This window comes from Dendronephthya gigantea, unplaced genomic scaffold, assembly GCF_004324835.1.
Source record: "Dendronephthya gigantea isolate DGI-Jeju-01 unplaced genomic scaffold, DenGig_1.0 000012F, whole genome shotgun sequence".
Classification (NCBI taxonomy): Eukaryota; Metazoa; Cnidaria; class Anthozoa; order Malacalcyonacea; family Nephtheidae; genus Dendronephthya; species Dendronephthya gigantea.
The window spans coordinates 581,955-600,629 of NW_021163022.1; the positions used below are offsets into that span (position 1 = coordinate 581,955).

Sequence of the window (18,675 nt, forward strand, 5' to 3'; positions counted from 1 at the left end):
AGACAAATATTTTCACATATAAAACAAAATTAAGGTTATATATTCTAGCTCTAAATTAAGCGTTTAAACTATATTACAACATCATATGCCTTGATAGATCACTGTAAAAATTGGAAGAATCACTATAGCTATATAAAAATACTAGATTGTCTAAAACGTTTATAAATAGATGTATAAAAAATAAGTCCCAACCAAACCCATGCAATATTACCCTACAAACACAATGCTATCTTTAAACCCTTAGTTCACTCTGGTCCTATTTTTTATCGTGGTATGTTGCTTCGGAATTTCTATTGTGTGTTTCTTAATGAAATGGATGGAGGCGAAATACGAACATAATTATGAATGCACTTATGAATTAACACTGGAATATTTTTGATTCTCTAAATTCCCATTTTGCATGCACATTCCAAATTTAGCTCGAGTCGACGATATAAACCAGTAACTGTACTGGGGAGAATTAAACCCGTCGTACATCGTAATGCCTGAAAAGGATTTTGGGTAAACAAAGGAAACGATTTCAAGCAGTTGGGGTCGCAATCAATGAGCTGAAGTGGTCAGCGGCCATCGTCCATATCATCAAATACTGTACTATAGGAGGACTTGAGGAAGGAAACATAGTTTTGCATACTACGTGTGGTCGTGTTCGCTTGATCTAACCGATCACGCATGTCACTGAGACGGGAGGTGAAACGTCGTTCAACCTTAAATACAAATTTCACGTTATTATACGACAATATAGCGAAATTACCATACGACCATATTACCATACGACAATATAGCGATTTCCGTACGACACTATAGCGACTACCATACGACAATATAGCGATTACCGTACGACAATATAACGAATACCGTGCGACAATATAGCGAAATTACCATACGACAATATAGCGATTAGCGTACGACAATATAGCGACTACCATACGACAATATAGCGATTACCGTACGACAATATAACGAATACCGTACGACGATATAGCGAAATTACCATACGACAATATAGCGATTACCGTAAGATAATAGCGATTACTGTGCGACAGTATAGCTGAATATCTGAAAACTATAGGAAAAGGTTGCATTTCAAATACAAAAAGAGAACATGCAAATGTTCGAGTACATTCTGTTGTTATTAAGAGGGACAAAGACAATTACTGTTTTCTTTAATTATAGCTATACGACAACGGAAAACAGATCCTAACAAACAAACAAACAAACAAAACAACACACATCGTAAGACAAAACAAACAAAAATTGTGAGAAATAAACTACCTCATCTTTTTCTCTCTTCATTTGGGCAACGTTTGCAGTCGCTCGACTTAACTGAGCTTCCAAGTCAGCGATACGAGCCTGAGATGATCTTTCCTGAAAGAGATCGTCAACAAATCTTGCATTTCTCATTGTTTTACCCATCACAGTATTAGCCAGGGCTAATATCACAGATAGCGAAGGTTACATGTTAACCCCTTTTTACGTGAGAGAGGTGCAAATTGCAATACGTCGACAATTTTAACTAAAAACTCCCCGAAACTTTTTAGTCAAATAATACTTTGTATACAATCTAGAAAACGCAAAATGCTAAGCATGTAGTGTAGAGCTACAGTAATACAACGGGACTAGAACGTGACTTGGATTTAATTCCGATGATTTGTTAAAAGCTAAATGTTTTTATTTGATTTTATTATACCTTAGCAATATTCTTCTCACGTTGACTTTCGGCTTGTCTTCTAGCATCAGCGAGAGCCGCCTCGAGTTGATACGTCAACTTTGCAATCACTTCCTTTTTATCATCAAGTTTTTCCTGTCAATAGTTAAAAAAGCGAAAGTTGGCTACTAACGCTGTCTTTTACCGAAAAAAACTCAACTCATTCTATACTGTTTAATTACTTGTGTTTGCTTCAATGCCTCTTCCCCTCTGCTTACAGATGCTATAAGATCTCGATTTTCATGACTCAGCTGTTCGTACTTTCTGCAGTAAAAGAAATAACGGAAGTTAAGTGAACGACAGTCATGGCTATTTATTTGATCTAGGAAAAATAAAGTAGGTTTTCGACATCATATGTGATGTTAACCTACAGAAAATTCATCATTTTCTTAATCCCATTTTCTCACCACAATACAAAGATTATCTTGGATTAAGCCACAATTTTCGCAAAACGTCATAATCTTAGACACTCGGATACCAGGTAAAATGTGATGTTGAGATAAATAATATACTTTTCTAGACGGTAAACTACATCACTGTCCCAATCACATCTTTTCCGAGGGGTTATAGTGAATGAAGGTTTTTTAGAGGTGGTCAAAGATGGTGCGTGCTTTTCTAGAGATATTCCAGGTGTTTGAAAGTGACAACTGGAACAGAAAACGTGAGCACATGCAGCAACTAGTTAGCGCAGTGAAAACCAGCAATGCATGGTGTCTATCAAGGTGATCGTGAGGAGTATTACGGCCATAACGAGATAATTTAGGACACATGGTTCAAGGGTTTTGGAGATAAACGAAATATATTCAACGTAACATAACTGCAGGGAGAAATGTTTTACCTTTCAAGTGAATCATATCTTTTGTCGTTCTCTTTGTTGTACTCTTGAGAATTGCGCCATTTCTCCCGTATTTCCTCCAATTGGTCACTTTGCATTTCAACCTAAGAATGTTGAACGAGGGTTTACCAACAATGAGAATACTGACAAGACTGAGTGGAAGAGACTAGAAGACTTAATCTAACAGGTTTTAAGTGCGACTGAAATCTTATGACGATTTTTTATTTCATAATTTTCACCTTTTGCGTTAATTCCGAAATCAATTGTTTGTGATCACTTGCTCTGCGTTCGTAGTCTAACATCATGTCCTGAGAATCCTGAAGACGACGTTCAGACGCCTAAAAATATCAAAGTAAGAAAAGACAAATCATTATTTTGCTTATTTTGAAACTTATTTTAAGAAAGGAATAGTTTACAGTAGATATAGCATGCAATAAGCATTTAGATCAGTAGGAACCGCTAGTACAACAATGTGATATAGGGTCTGAAAAGTCGCCCCTTTTTTCATGTCCAAAAATAAAATAATAACAAAACACAGAGCTGACTCACCTTGAATAGTTCAGACACTGGCTCCAGTTCTGCAATACGTTGTTGTAAACCTATCCTAACCTTGAGATAGAAAGCATATGTTCCGAGTGTAAGACATTGTTTCACTCTTACCACCACAATGCTCTTTAGACTTGATAGGAGATAGGAACACTCTCTAAGTTGCTTGGGACAGGAACACCCTCTAAGTCAATGATGCCCCGGGATAGGAAGGTGTTCCATGGGGACACTAAGGAACACCCTTTGAGTCAGAGTTGCTCGGGACACTAAGAAACACCGTCTGAGTTTCTGGGGATAGGAATACCCTCTGAGGTGAAGGGGACAGAAACATTCTTTGAGTTGCTGGGAACAGGAACGCCCTCTAACTTGCTGGGTACACTGAGGAACACCCTCTAAGTCTGAGTTGCTGGGGATAGGAACACCCTCTCAACTTAATCAATAAATCTTTTAACACAATTTTTATACTCCGATGAAACATTTCTGCAGTATCTTGCTAAAGAAAACAAACCTTTTCTGTTTCCAGATGTCCTTCTTGTTTCACTCTTTCTAAAAGATCGTTCTTTTCTTGGACAATCATACGAGCTTCTTCAACCTCACGACGATATTTATCAATCTATAAAACGAAGAATGCCCAAGAACTTGAAGTAAGTATTTCACCTTGCTCAGCAAAACCTACGCGCATTACGATGACCGCCACGCAACTGCTTCTTACAACGTGAGATTGAGTGGATTTTCGATCCGATAGCCTGGAGAAGGGCACAGTTGGTTACTACGAATTCATTGAACTACGAAACCAAGCAGGGAAAGTCTTACATTTTTAAAATCTTATACACAGGATATTCATGCATTAACCTTTCCATAAATAGTACAAGAACTATGGAGCCGCATTATCAGACAAGGCATGCTAGACTATCGTAGGGTAAACGAACTTCAGCGAGGCTTTGCCCGGAAAATGAGGACCAATTTTTGTCATAGGACCTGGATTTTATGGCCTAGGGCGGTAAATCAACTCTCAGAAATTCTGATTCTTCACATAAAACCATGCTCGTTATGTTTCTAAAACCAACTGCATTTCTAAAATCAACTTTTTAATCTGTTTTCTTACCTATCACTATAATTAGGTAATGCTCTAAGAATGGGAAAAACTGTATCTAGGCTACAAAATGCTGATGAAAAATCTGCGATATCTATACCTCCATTTGTTGAAGTGAAAACCTGCTTTCTGCCTCTCTAATCTTCATCTCTAATTCATTTTCTGTCTGAGTGCCAGCAGTGCCGCTACCAAACTGAATTTGATCAAATCATAAAATCACGAAGCTTCACGAGGTTGATCCAGTCTAAACTACTCTAAATTCTTTAATCTTTTTTTCACTCACCGAGAGTCGCTCTACAATCTGATCATTCTGCTGCTTGTTCAAACTGTCCTGAAGTTCTGATATTACTGATCTACTCTCACTTTCCTAGGAGGGTAACGTCGATACACATCAATAATGACATTTTATCCATGACGATACAATAGCTACTAAGACTAGAATGTCTCACAAGTATTTTCTTGTATTTAGCCATAATTTTGCAAATACATCATAATCTTAGTCTCTCAGTGTCAGTCAAATTTATAATGAGTCATGTAGATTCCTTCGTGCAGATGCCTTGCGTCTAATCCTCTAATGCTAACTAGTAATTTACCTTCACTTTCTGTTCAGCTAACTGATTTTCATATTGACTGACTGTTGCCTTCAACTGAGCTATTTCTTCACAAGCTAACTCACTCTAGGAACGCAATGTATGATGGAGACATACGAAAGTGAAACGCGTGTACCAATCTATACTAAAAGGCAATAGCACCTTCCGTATATACCACATCGTATACTAACAATACTATAACTACAATATACCATCCATGCACTGAGCAATACCATATCGCACCATAATGCATAACATCATATACTAAGATCACTACAACAATATACAATAACTCATCACGCTTTATCATACTATATACAACTAAAATATAACCAAAGTAATATCACATGCACCTCCTAATCACAACAACACCCATCAGGTTATCAACATTAAAATGACAAGTGCTAATCTATACCTTAAAATTCGCATTTGACAACATATTTTCATAATGATTAATACGGCATATGAACTCAGCTATTCTCGTCTGGATATGACTCTCCTACGCAAACAATCATGTAGTTCAACTTCTGCATCACTAAACTGCCATGAATTCAACATGTTACTTTTTTACCTCAATTTTAGTTTGACTAAGTTCATTCTCTAGTTGTACGACTTTCTCCTGTAGTTTTTCCGTTTCTCCCTGAGCTGAACTAGTCTAGTCATTAAAAGCATCTAATATTATTATTACGGTATATCAATGTGTTTTCATTCAAGTTTGCACACCTCGTTTTGGATGTCTTCAACTAAATTTGGCGCAAAAACAGAGGAACGGTAATATAATATTATACCTCACAATAAACTTGTCCAATCACAGAACTTGCTTTATACCACATGACCATAGAATTTTTGAGCGAATACCACCCTGCCCCGGACTACTCGTACCCTGGGTGCTTTCCCCGGGGCATGGTATCCCCGGGGCATGGTATTCACTCAAATACCACACTTGAGCGGGATATTCGATTTTTGAATATGGCAGAATCAACACACGTCAATACTTTTACGAAACTTTGTACCTGTATGTTGTTTGGCTATTCTACAAGCTCACAATATTTTTCGGTATAGACCATCCGCTCGGGGGTTTGGCGAAATATTTCTCTCAGTAATGATATTTTCCTCGGCAAATATCATCATTTCGGGAAATATTTCGCCGAATGCCCCGCCGTCACTCAAGGTCTATAAATGATAATAAGTATATGTATACCTTAGCAAAATTCCTTTCTTCCTCAGCTTTTAATCGTTCCTCAAAACTTTCCACTTCGATCTATAAAGATAAGAACATGAATGAAACTTGGAATTAACTTTGAACCATGTTGAACAATGTTAAATTTACTTTTAGTCTTTCGTTCTCAGCTCGTAGTGATGTTATCTCTTGGATTCGAGTTTGTAGTTTTGTTTGAAGAGCTTCCTTGCTTTGCTGTTTAAAAGACGAAAAACTCAGCTTATCGAGAAATGAAATCTTCCCAAATATATACCTACACCATGCATTAAATACCTTTGCAGCGTTATCAGTATGTTCAACTATTTGCTCAAGCTCACCAACACGACTAAATAAAACAACATTTGCAGATAATTATATTGAAAAACAGAAGTTAGGCTATCAATTCATACATGTACATTAGGTGGAGTAATAATGTTTTATAATCATTTATACAGATTACATCTGTATAAATGTAAGTCAGCATTTCACTGGTCAGCATGCAGAGAGAGAGAGTGAGAGAGAGAGAGAAGTGATATAAATACCTCTGGAGTTTGTCAATTCTTGCTTCATAAGATGTCTTTTCCTTCTTAAACTTTGTTTCTCTATCTTTTAAGGCATCCACATTGTGTTTAGCTTCGGCCAATTCCTTGTCCTGGAAATAAATTTGACCGACTGAAATAACTACTTAGAACTATAACCATCCAGTAAGAACACTTTATTCATAGCTTTTTTACGTAATACGTATACCAAGAAACCCCCCCCCCCCTACATATTATAGCATGAAGGAAAAAATCACGGACAAGAGTATTTGTTCACAACCTTTTTCGAGCCAATTTTAGACACGTGACTTTTAAATAATGAAATAAACCAAATAGTGTCAACAGTGAATATTGGAAGGGTTTACCATTTCCTCAATCTCTAGCTATAGAAACAGTTAAGGAGAGATGTAGAAGCTAGTATAACCTTTCCTCGATCTCTAGCTATAGAAACAGTTAAGGAGAGATGTAGAAGCTAGTATAACCTTTCCTCAATCTCTAGCTATAGAAACAGTTAAGGAGAGATGTAGAAGCTAGTATAACCTTTCCTCAATCTCTAGCTATAGAAACAGTTAAGGAGAGATGTAGAAGCGTATAACCTTTCCTCGATCTCTAGCTATAGAAACAGTTAAGGAGAGATGTAGAAGCTAGTATAACCTTTCCTCGATCTCTAGCTATAGAAACAGTTAAGGAGAGATGTAGAAGCTAGTATAACCTTTCCTCAATCTCTAGCTATAGAAACAGTTAAGGAGAGATGTAGAAGGTATAACCTTTCCTCGATCTCTAGCTATAGAAACAGTTAAGGAGAGATGTAGAAGCTAGTATAACCTTTCCTCAATCTCTAGCTATAGAAACAGTTAAGGAGAGATGTAGAAGCTAGTATAACCTTTCCTCGATCTCTAGCTATAGAAACAGTTAAGGAGAGATGTAGAAGCTAGTATAACCTTTCCTCGATCTCTAGCTATAGAAACAGTTAAGGAGAGATGTAGAAGCTAGTATAACCTTTCCTCAATCTCTAGCTATAGAAACAGTTAAGGAGAGATGTAGAAGGTAGTATAACCTTTCCTCGATCTCTAGCTATAGAAACAGTTAAGGAGAGATGTAGAAGCTAGTATAACCTTTCCTCAATCTCTAGCTATAGAAACAGTTAAGGAGAGATGTAGAAGCTAGTATAACCTTTCCTCGATCTCTAGCTATAGAAACAGTTAAGGAGAGATGTAGAAGCTAGTATAACCTTTCCTCGATCTCTAGCTATAGAAACAGTTAAGAGAGATGTAGAAGCTAGTATAACCTTTCCTCGATCTCTAGCTATAGAAACAGTTTTAAGAAGAGATGTAGAAGCTAGTATAACCTTTCCTCAATCTCTAGCTATAGAAACAGTTAAGGAGAGATGTAGAAGCTAGTATAACCTTTCCTCGATCTCTAGCTATAGAAACAGTTAAGGAGAGATGTAGAAGCTAGTATAACCTTTCCTCGATCTCTAGCTATAGAAACAGTTAAGGAGAGATGTAAAAGCTAGTATAACCTTTCCTCAATCTCTAGCTATAGAAACAGTTAAGGAGAGATGTAAAAGCTAGTATAACCTTTCCTCAATCTCTAGCTATAGAAACAGTTAAGGAGAGATGTAGAAGCTAGTATAACCTTTCCTCAATCTCTAGCTATAGAAACAGTTAAGGAGAGATGTAGAAGCTAGTATAACCTTTCCTCAATCTCTAGCTATAGAAACAGTTAAGGAGAGATGTAGAAGCTAGTATAACCTTTCCTCAATCTCTAGCTATAGAAACAGTTAAGGAGAGATGTAGAAGCTAGTATAACCTTTCCTCGATCTCTAGCTATAGAAACAGTTAAGGAGAGATGTAGAAGCTAGTATAACCTTTCCTCAATCTCTAGCTATAGAAACAGTTAAGGAGAGATGTAGAAGCTAGTATAACCTTTCCTCAATCTCTAGCTATAGAAACAGTTAAGGAGAGATGTAGAAGCTAGTATAACCTTTCCTCGATCTCTAGCTATAGAAACAGTTAAGGAGAGATGTAGAAGCTAGTATAACCTTTCCTCGATCTCTAGCTATAGAAACAGTTAAGGAGAGATGTAGAAGCTAGTATAACCTTTCCTCAATCTCTAGCTATAGAAACAGTTAAGGAGAGATGTAGAAGGTAGTATAACCTTTCCTCGATCTCTAGCTATAGAAACAGTTAAGGAGAGATGTAGAAGCTAGTATAACCTTTCCTCAATCTCTAGCTATAGAAACAGTTAAGGAGAGATGTAGAAGGTAGTATAACCTTTCCTCGATCTCTAGCTATAGAAACAGTTAAGGAGAGATGTAGAAGCTAGTATAACCTTTCCTCGATCTCTAGCTATAGAAACAGTTAAGGAGAGATGTAGAAGCTAGTATAACCTTTCCTCGATCTCTAGCTATAGAAACAGTTAAGGAGAGATGTAGAAGCTAGTATAACCTTTCCTCAATCTCTAGCTATAGAAACAGTTAAGGAGAGATGTAGAAGCTAGTATAACCTTTCCTCGATCTCTAGCTATAGAAACAGTTAAGGAGAGATGTAGAAGCTAGTATAACCTTTCCTCAATCTCTAGCTATAGAAACAGTTAAGGAGAGATGTAGAAGCTAGTATAACCTTTCCTCGATCTCTAGCTATAGAAACAGTTAAGGAGAGATGTAGAAGCTAGTATAACCTTTCCTCAATCTCTAGCTATAGAAACAGTTAAGGAGAGATGTAGAAGCTAGTATAACCTTTCCTCGATCTCTAGCTATAGAAACAGTTAAGGAGAGATGTAGAAGCTAGTATAACCTTTCCTCGATCTCTAGCTATAGAAACAGTTAAGGAGAGATGTAGAAGCTAGTATAACCTTTCCTCGATCTCTAGCTATAGAAACAGTTAAGGAGAGATGTAGAAGCTAGTATAACCTTTCCTCGATCTCTAGCTATAGAAACAGTTAAGGAGAGATGTAGAAGCTAGTATAACCTTTCCTCAATCTCTAGCTATAGAAACAGTTAAGGAGAGATGTAGAAGCTAGTATAACCTTTCCTCAATCTCTAGCTATAGAAACAGTTAAGGAGAGATGTAGAAGCTAGTATAACCTTTCCTCGATCTCTAGCTATAGAAACAGTTAAGGAGAGATGTAGAAGCTAGTATAACCTTTCCTCAATCTCTAGCTATAGAAACAGTTAAGGAGAGATGTAGAAGCTAGTATAACCTTTCCTCGATCTCTAGCTATAGAAACAGTTAAGGAGAGATGTAGAAGCTAGTATAACCTTTCCTCGATCTCTAGCTATAGAAACAGTTAAGGAGAGATGTAGAAGCTAGTATAACCTTTCCTCGATCTCTAGCTATAGAAACAGTTAAGGAGAGATGTAGAAGCTAGTATAACCTTTCCTCAATCTCTAGCTATAGAAACAGTTAAGGAGAGATGTAGAAGCTAGTATAACCTTTCCTCAATCTCTAGCTATAGAAACAGTTAAGGAGAGATGTAGAAGCTAGTATAACCTTTCCTCAATCTCTAGCTATAGAAACAGTTAAGGAGAGATGTAGAAGCTAGTATAACCTTTCCTCGATCTCTAGCTATAGAAACAGTTAAGGAGAGATGTAGAAGCTAGTATAACCTTTCCTCGATCTCTAGCTATAGAAACAGTTAAGGAGAGATGTAGAAGCTAGTATAACCTTTCCTCGATCTCTAGCTATAGAAACAGTTTTAAGAAGAGATGTAGAAGCTAGTATAACCTTTCCTCAATCTCTAGCTATAGAAACAGTTAAGGAGAGATGTAGAAGCTAGTATAACCTTTCCTCGATCTCTAGCTATAGAAACAGTTAAGGAGAGATGTAGAAGCTAGTATAACCTTTCCTCGATCTCTAGCTATAGAAACAGTTTTAAGAAGAGATGTAGAAGCTAGTATAACCTTTCCTCAATCTCTAGCTATAGAAACAGTTAAGGAGAGATGTAGAAGCTAGTATAACCTTTCCTCGATCTCTAGCTATAGAAACAGTTTTAAGAAGAGATGTAGAAGTTCCCAGGAGTTATGATATATACTTACCAATATCTGCTTTAGTGAGTCCACGTTTCTTTCCAGGTCAGCGGCACGGTCTTTTTGCAATCTAAAGAGATACGCAATATTCTTCATGTGAGTTTTAATTTGTAGATAACTATGTTCTTCGAAACACAATTTGTAGAATGTTATATGAAACTGTATATACAAATAAATATATTAGAATGGTAAGTTTCCAAGAACAAACCTTGCAGCCTTTTTTAACGCATCTTTTTCTCTTTGACTTTTCTCCTATATAAGAAAGAAAAAAAATGATTAAATCTAGGATGAAAAAGATTTGCATTCATACACAGAGGATTTGTTTATCTTGTATTGTGAAAGGAAGCAGAAAAATTTATGCACTTGAGATTTGTTTTTCCGAAGGAGTATGCAACTGTCAAAAAACCATCACTGGACAAATAAATTACTTAAGAACAGTGCTGTGCTGCTTATGTTTTGGTGCTACTAAATGTCAACGCATTTGTGTCAAGCCCCCTTAACACGAAAAACAATAAAAATTGGTTATATCGTTGTGTTACGGATTTCGAATTTACGGTTAGAAAAGGGTATCGGTTAGAGACAGGGTTCAAATATTTCGTGCGTCGCATGACGACAGCACCCCCAAAACTGCGAAGATTATAGAGCAATAAAAACCTTTTCCAGCAGACAATTTTGCGAAATATAAGAGAAAACATACTCCGAAAATAAATATCTTGTAAACTCAAGATATGAGTTGTTAAAAAACAAGACACAATATTCAAGGTGATATTTTGACTCTATTTCAAAGTCATTGTAGAACCTAACTATTTACAAGCATGCTACAATCTTTATACAAATTTGTCAGGAAGTAACGATGACGTAAATCAGCGAGTTAATAAGAAATACGAGAACATGGCCTCACGAGATATTTACATGCATATAGTGATACAGTCTAAGGAAAACTATAAGTTCCTTTGATGCCTTTAAGCCGCTATTGAGTTCTGGCTTTTTCAACTTTATATGCAGTGCCTCGAGGAACAACAACAGATTAGAATTTGGGTGTTTTGAGAGACTGGAGTATTTTTGTATTGTTAGGTACGAGTTCAGCGTAAGAGTAAATGGAGTCAGAATCATTAAGCTTGTCAAAACGTTGCTCATGTTAAGTAGGTAGTGTGCGTCGTCACAGTCCATTAAGTGTTTCGAAACTGCGCTTTTTAGTGGATCCAAATGTTCTGAAAGCCTCGTTCGAAATTTCGCTCAGTTTTTCCAATATCGGTAAAACTAGATTGTTCCGCGACAAATCCGGAATTTTATCCTTTTTAGGAAGGAAATAAGAAATCTTTTTGGCTTTCATATATAACAATAAATTTAACCGGTTCTGTTAAGTTGTGCTGGAGCTTTTTAATGAGCTATTTTACTAAAAATTCACCTTGTTTACCAAAGAAAGGAATCCTTCACCAGATTTTTAGCCTGGTGTCTTTGGAAGAATGAATTTTTAGTAAAAAAACTCATTAAAAAGCTCCAGCGCAACTTAACAGAACCGGTTAAATTTATTGTTATATATCAAACCAAAAAGATTTCTTATTTCCTTCCTAAAAAGGATAAAATTCCGGATTTGTCGCGGAACAATCTAGTTTACAAATTTACTTGTCCGGGCTGCAATATGTCGTATATTGGAAAAACTGAGCGAAATTTGGCAACGAGGCTTTAAGAACATTTGGATCCACTAAAAAGCGGCTCTGTAATAGAATGTCTTTTGACCCGTTGCAGTTTTAAAAAGTGGGATATGAAGACTCTGTTTATTGCGTCCAGATATTTGTTCTCTGCATGGAGACCAATTGTTTAGTTAGATATTCTGGTGCACAGCCTGTCCTACATTTAAAAGCAAGTGTGGCATCTCGTATATATAATTGTTTTTCTATGGGAAGCCAGCGCAGATTCTTGAGTGTGTGCGTTGTATGATCGAATTTCCTTACTCCACTAATTTACGTACATTTCTGGCCGAGGTGCCTGACCAGACAGAAGAACAATACAATGCCTTGCTAAATACAAGCATATTAATAATAGTTACTAGTAAGTTCTTACTAAAAACGTGCTTTGCGCGATTTATCTGGATTAATTTAGATATACAAGATGCAACTGTCGCTTAAATATGCATGATCATCGGACGACTGCCAAACACCATAAGCTTAATTTTTTCGAGGTTTGGTATAGCAAGCAGTTATCAAAACACCAGTTACAGACTTTCTTTAGGTCATTATTTATGCTATTCTCAGCTTCCTCCGAAGCTGTCATCGCAAAAGACGAGAGTAACCTGGTATCATCTACATATCCTACTGCAGCACAGCAGTCACAAGCTGTAGGGAGATCATTGACATAAATGTTAAATAGCATCGCTCCAAGGACACTTCCCTGTGGTACACCAAAGTTAACTGGTAGCGCTTCGGAGAGTGTTGAATTGATCCGGACTACCTGGGACCTACAGGAGAAGTAACTTCTGAACCACGATATTGCTGATTCTGAGAGGCCAATGTTCCTAAGTTTATTTAGTAAGATGTCATGATTAAGACTCTCAAAGGCCTTGCTCATATACAAATGGTATACTATTCCTGTAACTCGCTTCTGGTCAATAGCCCTCAGAATTGCGTCGGTTGATTATAGCCCCGTTTACATTACACTCGATTTATTGGCACGGCACAGCTAAAATGGGTACCCGTGCCCATTTCATCCGTGCCCGGCCTTTGTTTTGGTAGTCTGAGCACTAGTAAAATTGGGCACGGGTACCCATTTTAGCCGTGCCGTGCCAATAAATTGAGTGTAGTGTAAACGGGGCTTAAATTAAGGAAGTTTCAGTAGAGTGCCACTTTATTCCCACTCTGGTTAATGGCAAGTCTTTGTTTCGTCACCACATACGATGTGAGTTGATCTGGAGCTACTCTTTCAAAAACAATCCCAAAAAGGTCAGCTACTATGAGGAGCTACAGTGAAGATGATCAAACCGTAGCAAACAAATTTAATCAGTACTTTACATCAGTAGGCAAAACTACAGTTGATAAAATTGCTTCCTTAGGGAAATAATGCAATTATATACCTAAAACACCAGTTTCATTAACGCCTCCATATCCAATTACAGAGATGTTTGCTTTTCATAATATTCAATGCGATGAGATTGAAAAAGTTATTAATTCTTTGGCGATAATAAAGCTCCTGGCGTGGATGAATTAATATCTCGAGTAGCCAAAGATTCTGCCAAAGCCACTATACTAACATTGACGTCCAATATAAATACCTCTTTCAATCAATGCAACTTTCCATCTGCGTGGAAAATTGCAGAGGTATGCCCTATTCTAAAGAATGGTGATTATGAGCGGGCGTCAAACAACAGACCAATCTCGTTATTACCAATTTTGTCAAAGGTTTGCGAAAGAGTAGCTCCAGATCAACTCACATCGTATGTGGTGACGAAACAAAGACTTGCCATTAACCAGAGTGGGAATAAAGTGGCACTCTACTGAAACTTCCGACGCAATTCTGAGGGCTATTGACTAGAAGCGAGTTACGGGAATAGTATATTTGGATATGAGCAAGGGCATGCAAGGTCTTTGAGAGTCTTTATCACCATATCTTACTAAATAAACTTAGGAACATTGGCCTCTCAGAATCAGCAATATCGTGGTTCAGAAGTTACTTCTCCTGTAGGTCCCAGGTAGTCCGGATCAATTCAACACTCTCCGAAGCGCTACCAGTTAACTTTGGTGTACCACAGGGAAGTGTCCTTGGAGCGATGCTATTTAACATTTATGTCAATGATCTCCCTACAGCTTGTGACTGCTGTGCTGCAGTAGGATATGTAGATGATACCAGGTTACTCTCGTCTTTTGCGATGACAGCTTCGGAGGAAGCTGAGAATAGCATAAATAATGACCTAAAGAAAGTCTGTAACTGGTGTTTTGATAACTGCTTGCTATACCAAACCTCGAAAAAATTAAGCTTATGGTGTTTGGCAGTCGTCCGATGATCATGCATATTTAAGCGACAGTTGCATCTTGTATATCTAAATTAATCCAGATAAATCGCGCAAAGCACGTTTTTAGTAAGAACTTACTAGTAACTATTATTAATATGCTTGTATTTAGCAAGGCATTGTATTGTTCTTCTGTCTGGTCAGGCACCTCGGCCAGAAATGTACGTAAATTAGTGGAGTAAGGAAATTCGATCATACAACGCACACACTCAAGAATCTGCGCTGGCTTCCCATAGAAAAACAATTATATATACGAGATGCCACACTTGCTTTTAAATGTAGGACAGGCTGTGCACCAGAATATCTAACTAAACAATTGGTCTCCATGCAGAGAACAAATATCTGGACGCAATAAACAGAGTCTTCATATCCCACTTTTTAAAACTGCAACGGGTCAAAAGACATTCTATTACAGAGCCGCTTTTTAGTGGATCCAAATGTTCTTAAAGCCTCGTTGCCAAATTTCGCTCAGTTTTTCCAATATACGACATATTGCAGCCCGGACAAGTAAATTTGTAAACTAGATTGTTCCGCGACAAATCCGGAATTTTATCCTTTTTAGGAAGGAAATAAGAAATCTTTTTGGTTTGATATATAACAATAAATTTAACCGGTTCTGTTAAGTTGCGCTGGAGCTTTTTAATGAGTTTTTTTACTGAAAATTCATCCTTCCAAAGACACCAGGCTAAAAATCTGGTGAAGGATTCCTTTCTTTGGTAAACAAGGTGAATTTTTAGTAAAATAGCTCATTAAAAAGCTCCAGCGAAAATACTCCAGTCTCTCAAAACACACAAATTCTAATCTGTTATTGTTCCTCGAAGCACTGCATATAAAGTTGAAAAAGCCAGGGGCCGGTTGTATCAAGCCCGTTTAGCTTAAACGGTGGATAAGTCAAAATTAAATAACACTCTTACAACTCTCTTGAATGAGTCAACTTGAATATTATGCACTGAATTTGTAGTTGTAAACAGTATCTTTGTATTACTACGCATTTCACTGATACGTGAACTTCGATTTTTTTTTTCGTTTGCGAACACCGTTCGACGTTCGACATTCGACGAAGGCCTGGTTACATATTTTTGCGCTTTTCGCACGTGTTTATACTTTGTTTCTTTTCATGGTTTTTTAATCTTTAGTTTTACGTATTTTACCATTTTTACGTTGTTGATTGCAAAATATTTTAATCACGGTATGGATGATTATACTCGTTTGGAAAATCACTCAGATTCAGAAACAAACGAAACAGAAAGCTGCGAAACTGGAGGTATACAAGCATTACTTTATTGCAAAACTAGCAAAGGAAGAGCTGTTGGATCACCTGTTGTCATATCTCTGCCTGACAGTGAAAAGTTGTTAGATTGGAAACAGTGTATACGTGAAACTATTGCCGAGACAGAGATGTATCCCTATGATGAAGTTATATTGAATAAATTATACTTCGTCAACAAAAATTCGCGCAGTTTATCTCTGATAGCAATAACTGGCGAATCTGGCATACAACAGGTAATGCTAGAGTATCCACCAAGGCAAAAGAACGGCCGCCTTTCTACATCCCGCATTAAACTCGCCTGTGATTGGCACCAAAAAGGTAGGAAACTTGAATATTGCAGTTGATAAAATATACATCAGGGATTGGATTGTTCATTGACATTGGCTTTGTGTTGATTGTGTTCCTAATTTAATTTGCTTCTCAGTTCAGGTCAAAAAACAGTTTAGTGATTTCTATTGTTTTGGCAGGGCACAACTTTTAATCTTTTACCTGCCAATAATATGGGTATACATTATTATTTTAATAGAAAACATGAGTTGTTTTATTATAAATGTGTTGTTATAAATGAGTGTTGTTATGTGTTGTGATGTGTTGTTATAAATGATTGATGTTATAAATGTTATAAATGTGTTGTTATAAATGATTATAAATGAGTTGTTTTATTATAAATGTTAATTGGCTTAATATTTTTATAAAAAATTATATTCTCATTAAATAATAACTGGTGAACCCACAAATTTAGAGTATTAAAATGAAATGACTACATCTGTGTCGCTTGCAAAAAGACCCTAACCCTAATAGTTTACTCTTGTGTTTTGCAGGGCATGCAACACCATTGCGATCTTCACCCAGATTTCATGCAGCAGCTCCTAGTAAGAGTCCAAATTCTTGTAGCAGCAATATCCCAGTGGCTAAAGAAATAAATTGTACATATAACATATATGTGACAGCTGGTGTGAAAAAATGTTCAAGTGTTGCAGAAGGTCCAGTCAATGTAATTCACAATGTTCCACAACATGAAGGACTTAAATATGTAAAACGCCGTTTAAGGGAGGAAATTTCAGATGTTTGTATAAAAGCTGGATTGTATTGGCTACCAAAGCGAGGAAAGCAATGTCATACCCTGAACAGTGAATCAGATTTTCAGACAGCAAAAGATGTATACATAAATTCACATTCTGGAAATGTAGAAAATATGCGATTAGCTGTTGTGACACTTGCAGGTAAAATAAGCTTTGGTAAGCCTGAGGCAATAGGGTTTACTGTAGTGTTATTTAACACTATTGGATTCTTGGAGTTTTGCATGTCAATGAAATCATATGTGATTTAACATCTTGACAATTGTGATTTCAATATCTATTTTTAAAACTTTAGGAACTTTCCTTTTTTTTTGCTAGATGATCAACTTTTAATAATGAATAAATAGTGTAATAGCTCCAGTTTTGAGCTACAGTCATCTCACAAGTTGCATTTGTGATGCATCCAGGACATCATTTATAACTATAGATATGTATAATTTATATATATTTTAGATGCCAATAGACCAAAACCAGCCAAGCAAGGTGTGAAACGAAGTATTTTGCCTGGAGGTTTGCAAACGTCTAAACACAAAAAGGTGGTTAGCTCTGAATGTAGTGATGATGATCTAGACGACATTGCTGATGAAGAAGCATACATGAACTTTCTCGCAAATGGACCAGAAGATAAATTAAAAGATACAAATGATAGATGGAACAAAGTTCATGTAGAATTACGAAAAACCCTGGAAAAAGCTGGCACACTTGATCGTTATGGAATACCCCATCTAAGCTTGTGGACTGATCTAATTATAGACGGGAGGGTTTCCGGAGTTAGCGAGGAGCCTGATTGGAGCAAGCACCTAGACATTGTGCAGGTACAGCCTGTCCCTAAACGATTAAGCGGTATTGAAAGGGCAAAAGGACCTAGTGATGTGTTGGCTGCAATAATGATGCAGCATGAATTCCACAGAGAAGAAGAAAGGCGTAAAGAACAACTACAGAGAGAAAAGGAAGAGAATAGAAGACAAATGGAGGAAAAAGCAAGATTTGAAGAAAGAAAAGCTGAAAGAGAACACCAGAAAATGATGCAATCAATGCTGATGTCTGTGTTGACTTCAAATGCCCAGTCACCAACATTTACACGAACTGAGAACAGTGTTTCAAATATGTTTAAATCCTGTACACCTAATGGAATGTCAGTTCAGGTAGAATCAAAAGATGAATTATCTAAAGAAAACATTGGGCTTGCAGGTCAGTTTTCACCACAATTACCATCTCCTAATTACCATCAACTGAAATATAACAACTGGTCACCACAATATTGTTCATCTTGCAGCAATAGTCCCTGTAGCCCATGTAAAACACAGAAACAAAATTTAGACCAATATAACAAGCTTAGTTTTACTCAATGGTTTGAGCAACAGCTAAGTACTTTCAAAAAGGAAGAAACTGGTTATATGTCAGATTGATAGATTTAATAAATACACTTATAATACACATTAAATGTCAAAGTAAATGTAACCATGTACACCATATAATACTCTCATGTATAAGTACAAAGATTTACAAATGGTGTACATTGGTTCATTCAACTTACAATTTTAGGTTTACTGCAGTTGACAGTCGAACAGGTTTCAGACATGTTTTGCCAAATGAACATGGATCAGTACAAACAATGCATCCAAGATAATGAGATTGATGGTGCGGTCTTAGCATTTCTAAGTGATGAAGGTCTAAATGCTATTGGAATCAACAATGCATTACATAGGGCAAAAATTCTTGCTATGGTTTCCAAGAAAAAGATGAACATCTGAAAATAGCATACAGTTATGTAATGCAATTAAATC

General features: G+C 36.8%; 2 protein-coding genes across 2 annotated transcripts in view; one reads left to right on the top strand and one right to left on the bottom strand.

Annotated features, from left to right (window-relative positions):
• Nucleotides 1-19: 19 nt before the first annotated feature.
• Nucleotides 20-18,675, bottom strand: part of LOC114518801 (outer dense fiber protein 2-like) — a 32,324-nt gene continuing 13,668 nt past the window's right edge. The window contains exons 15-28 of the mRNA XM_028538789.1: nt 10,745-10,788; nt 10,546-10,606; nt 6,510-6,619; nt 6,262-6,313; nt 6,100-6,183; nt 5,971-6,030; nt 3,595-3,699; nt 3,090-3,149; nt 2,780-2,878; nt 2,544-2,644; nt 1,888-1,969; nt 1,688-1,801; nt 1,273-1,365; nt 20-704 (exon numbers count right to left, since the gene is read on the bottom strand). Coding sequence (XP_028394590.1) covers nt 558-704; nt 1,273-1,365; nt 1,688-1,801; nt 1,888-1,969; nt 2,544-2,644; nt 2,780-2,878; nt 3,090-3,149; nt 3,595-3,699; nt 5,971-6,030; nt 6,100-6,183; nt 6,262-6,313; nt 6,510-6,619; nt 10,546-10,606; nt 10,745-10,788 — 1,212 coding nt within the window. The 3' untranslated portion in view covers nt 20-557. The remainder of the gene's footprint in view (nt 705-1,272; nt 1,366-1,687; nt 1,802-1,887; nt 1,970-2,543; nt 2,645-2,779; nt 2,879-3,089; nt 3,150-3,594; nt 3,700-5,970; nt 6,031-6,099; nt 6,184-6,261; nt 6,314-6,509; nt 6,620-10,545; nt 10,607-10,744; nt 10,789-18,675) is intronic.
• Nucleotides 15,690-18,648, top strand: LOC114518802. Its single transcript, XM_028538791.1, has 4 exons — nt 15,690-16,127; nt 16,631-17,032; nt 17,342-18,079; nt 18,434-18,648. The coding sequence occupies exons 1-4, from the start codon at nt 15,731-15,733 to the stop codon at nt 18,640-18,642; spliced, it is 1,746 nt and encodes a 581-aa protein (XP_028394592.1). The 5' UTR covers nt 15,690-15,730; the 3' UTR covers nt 18,643-18,648.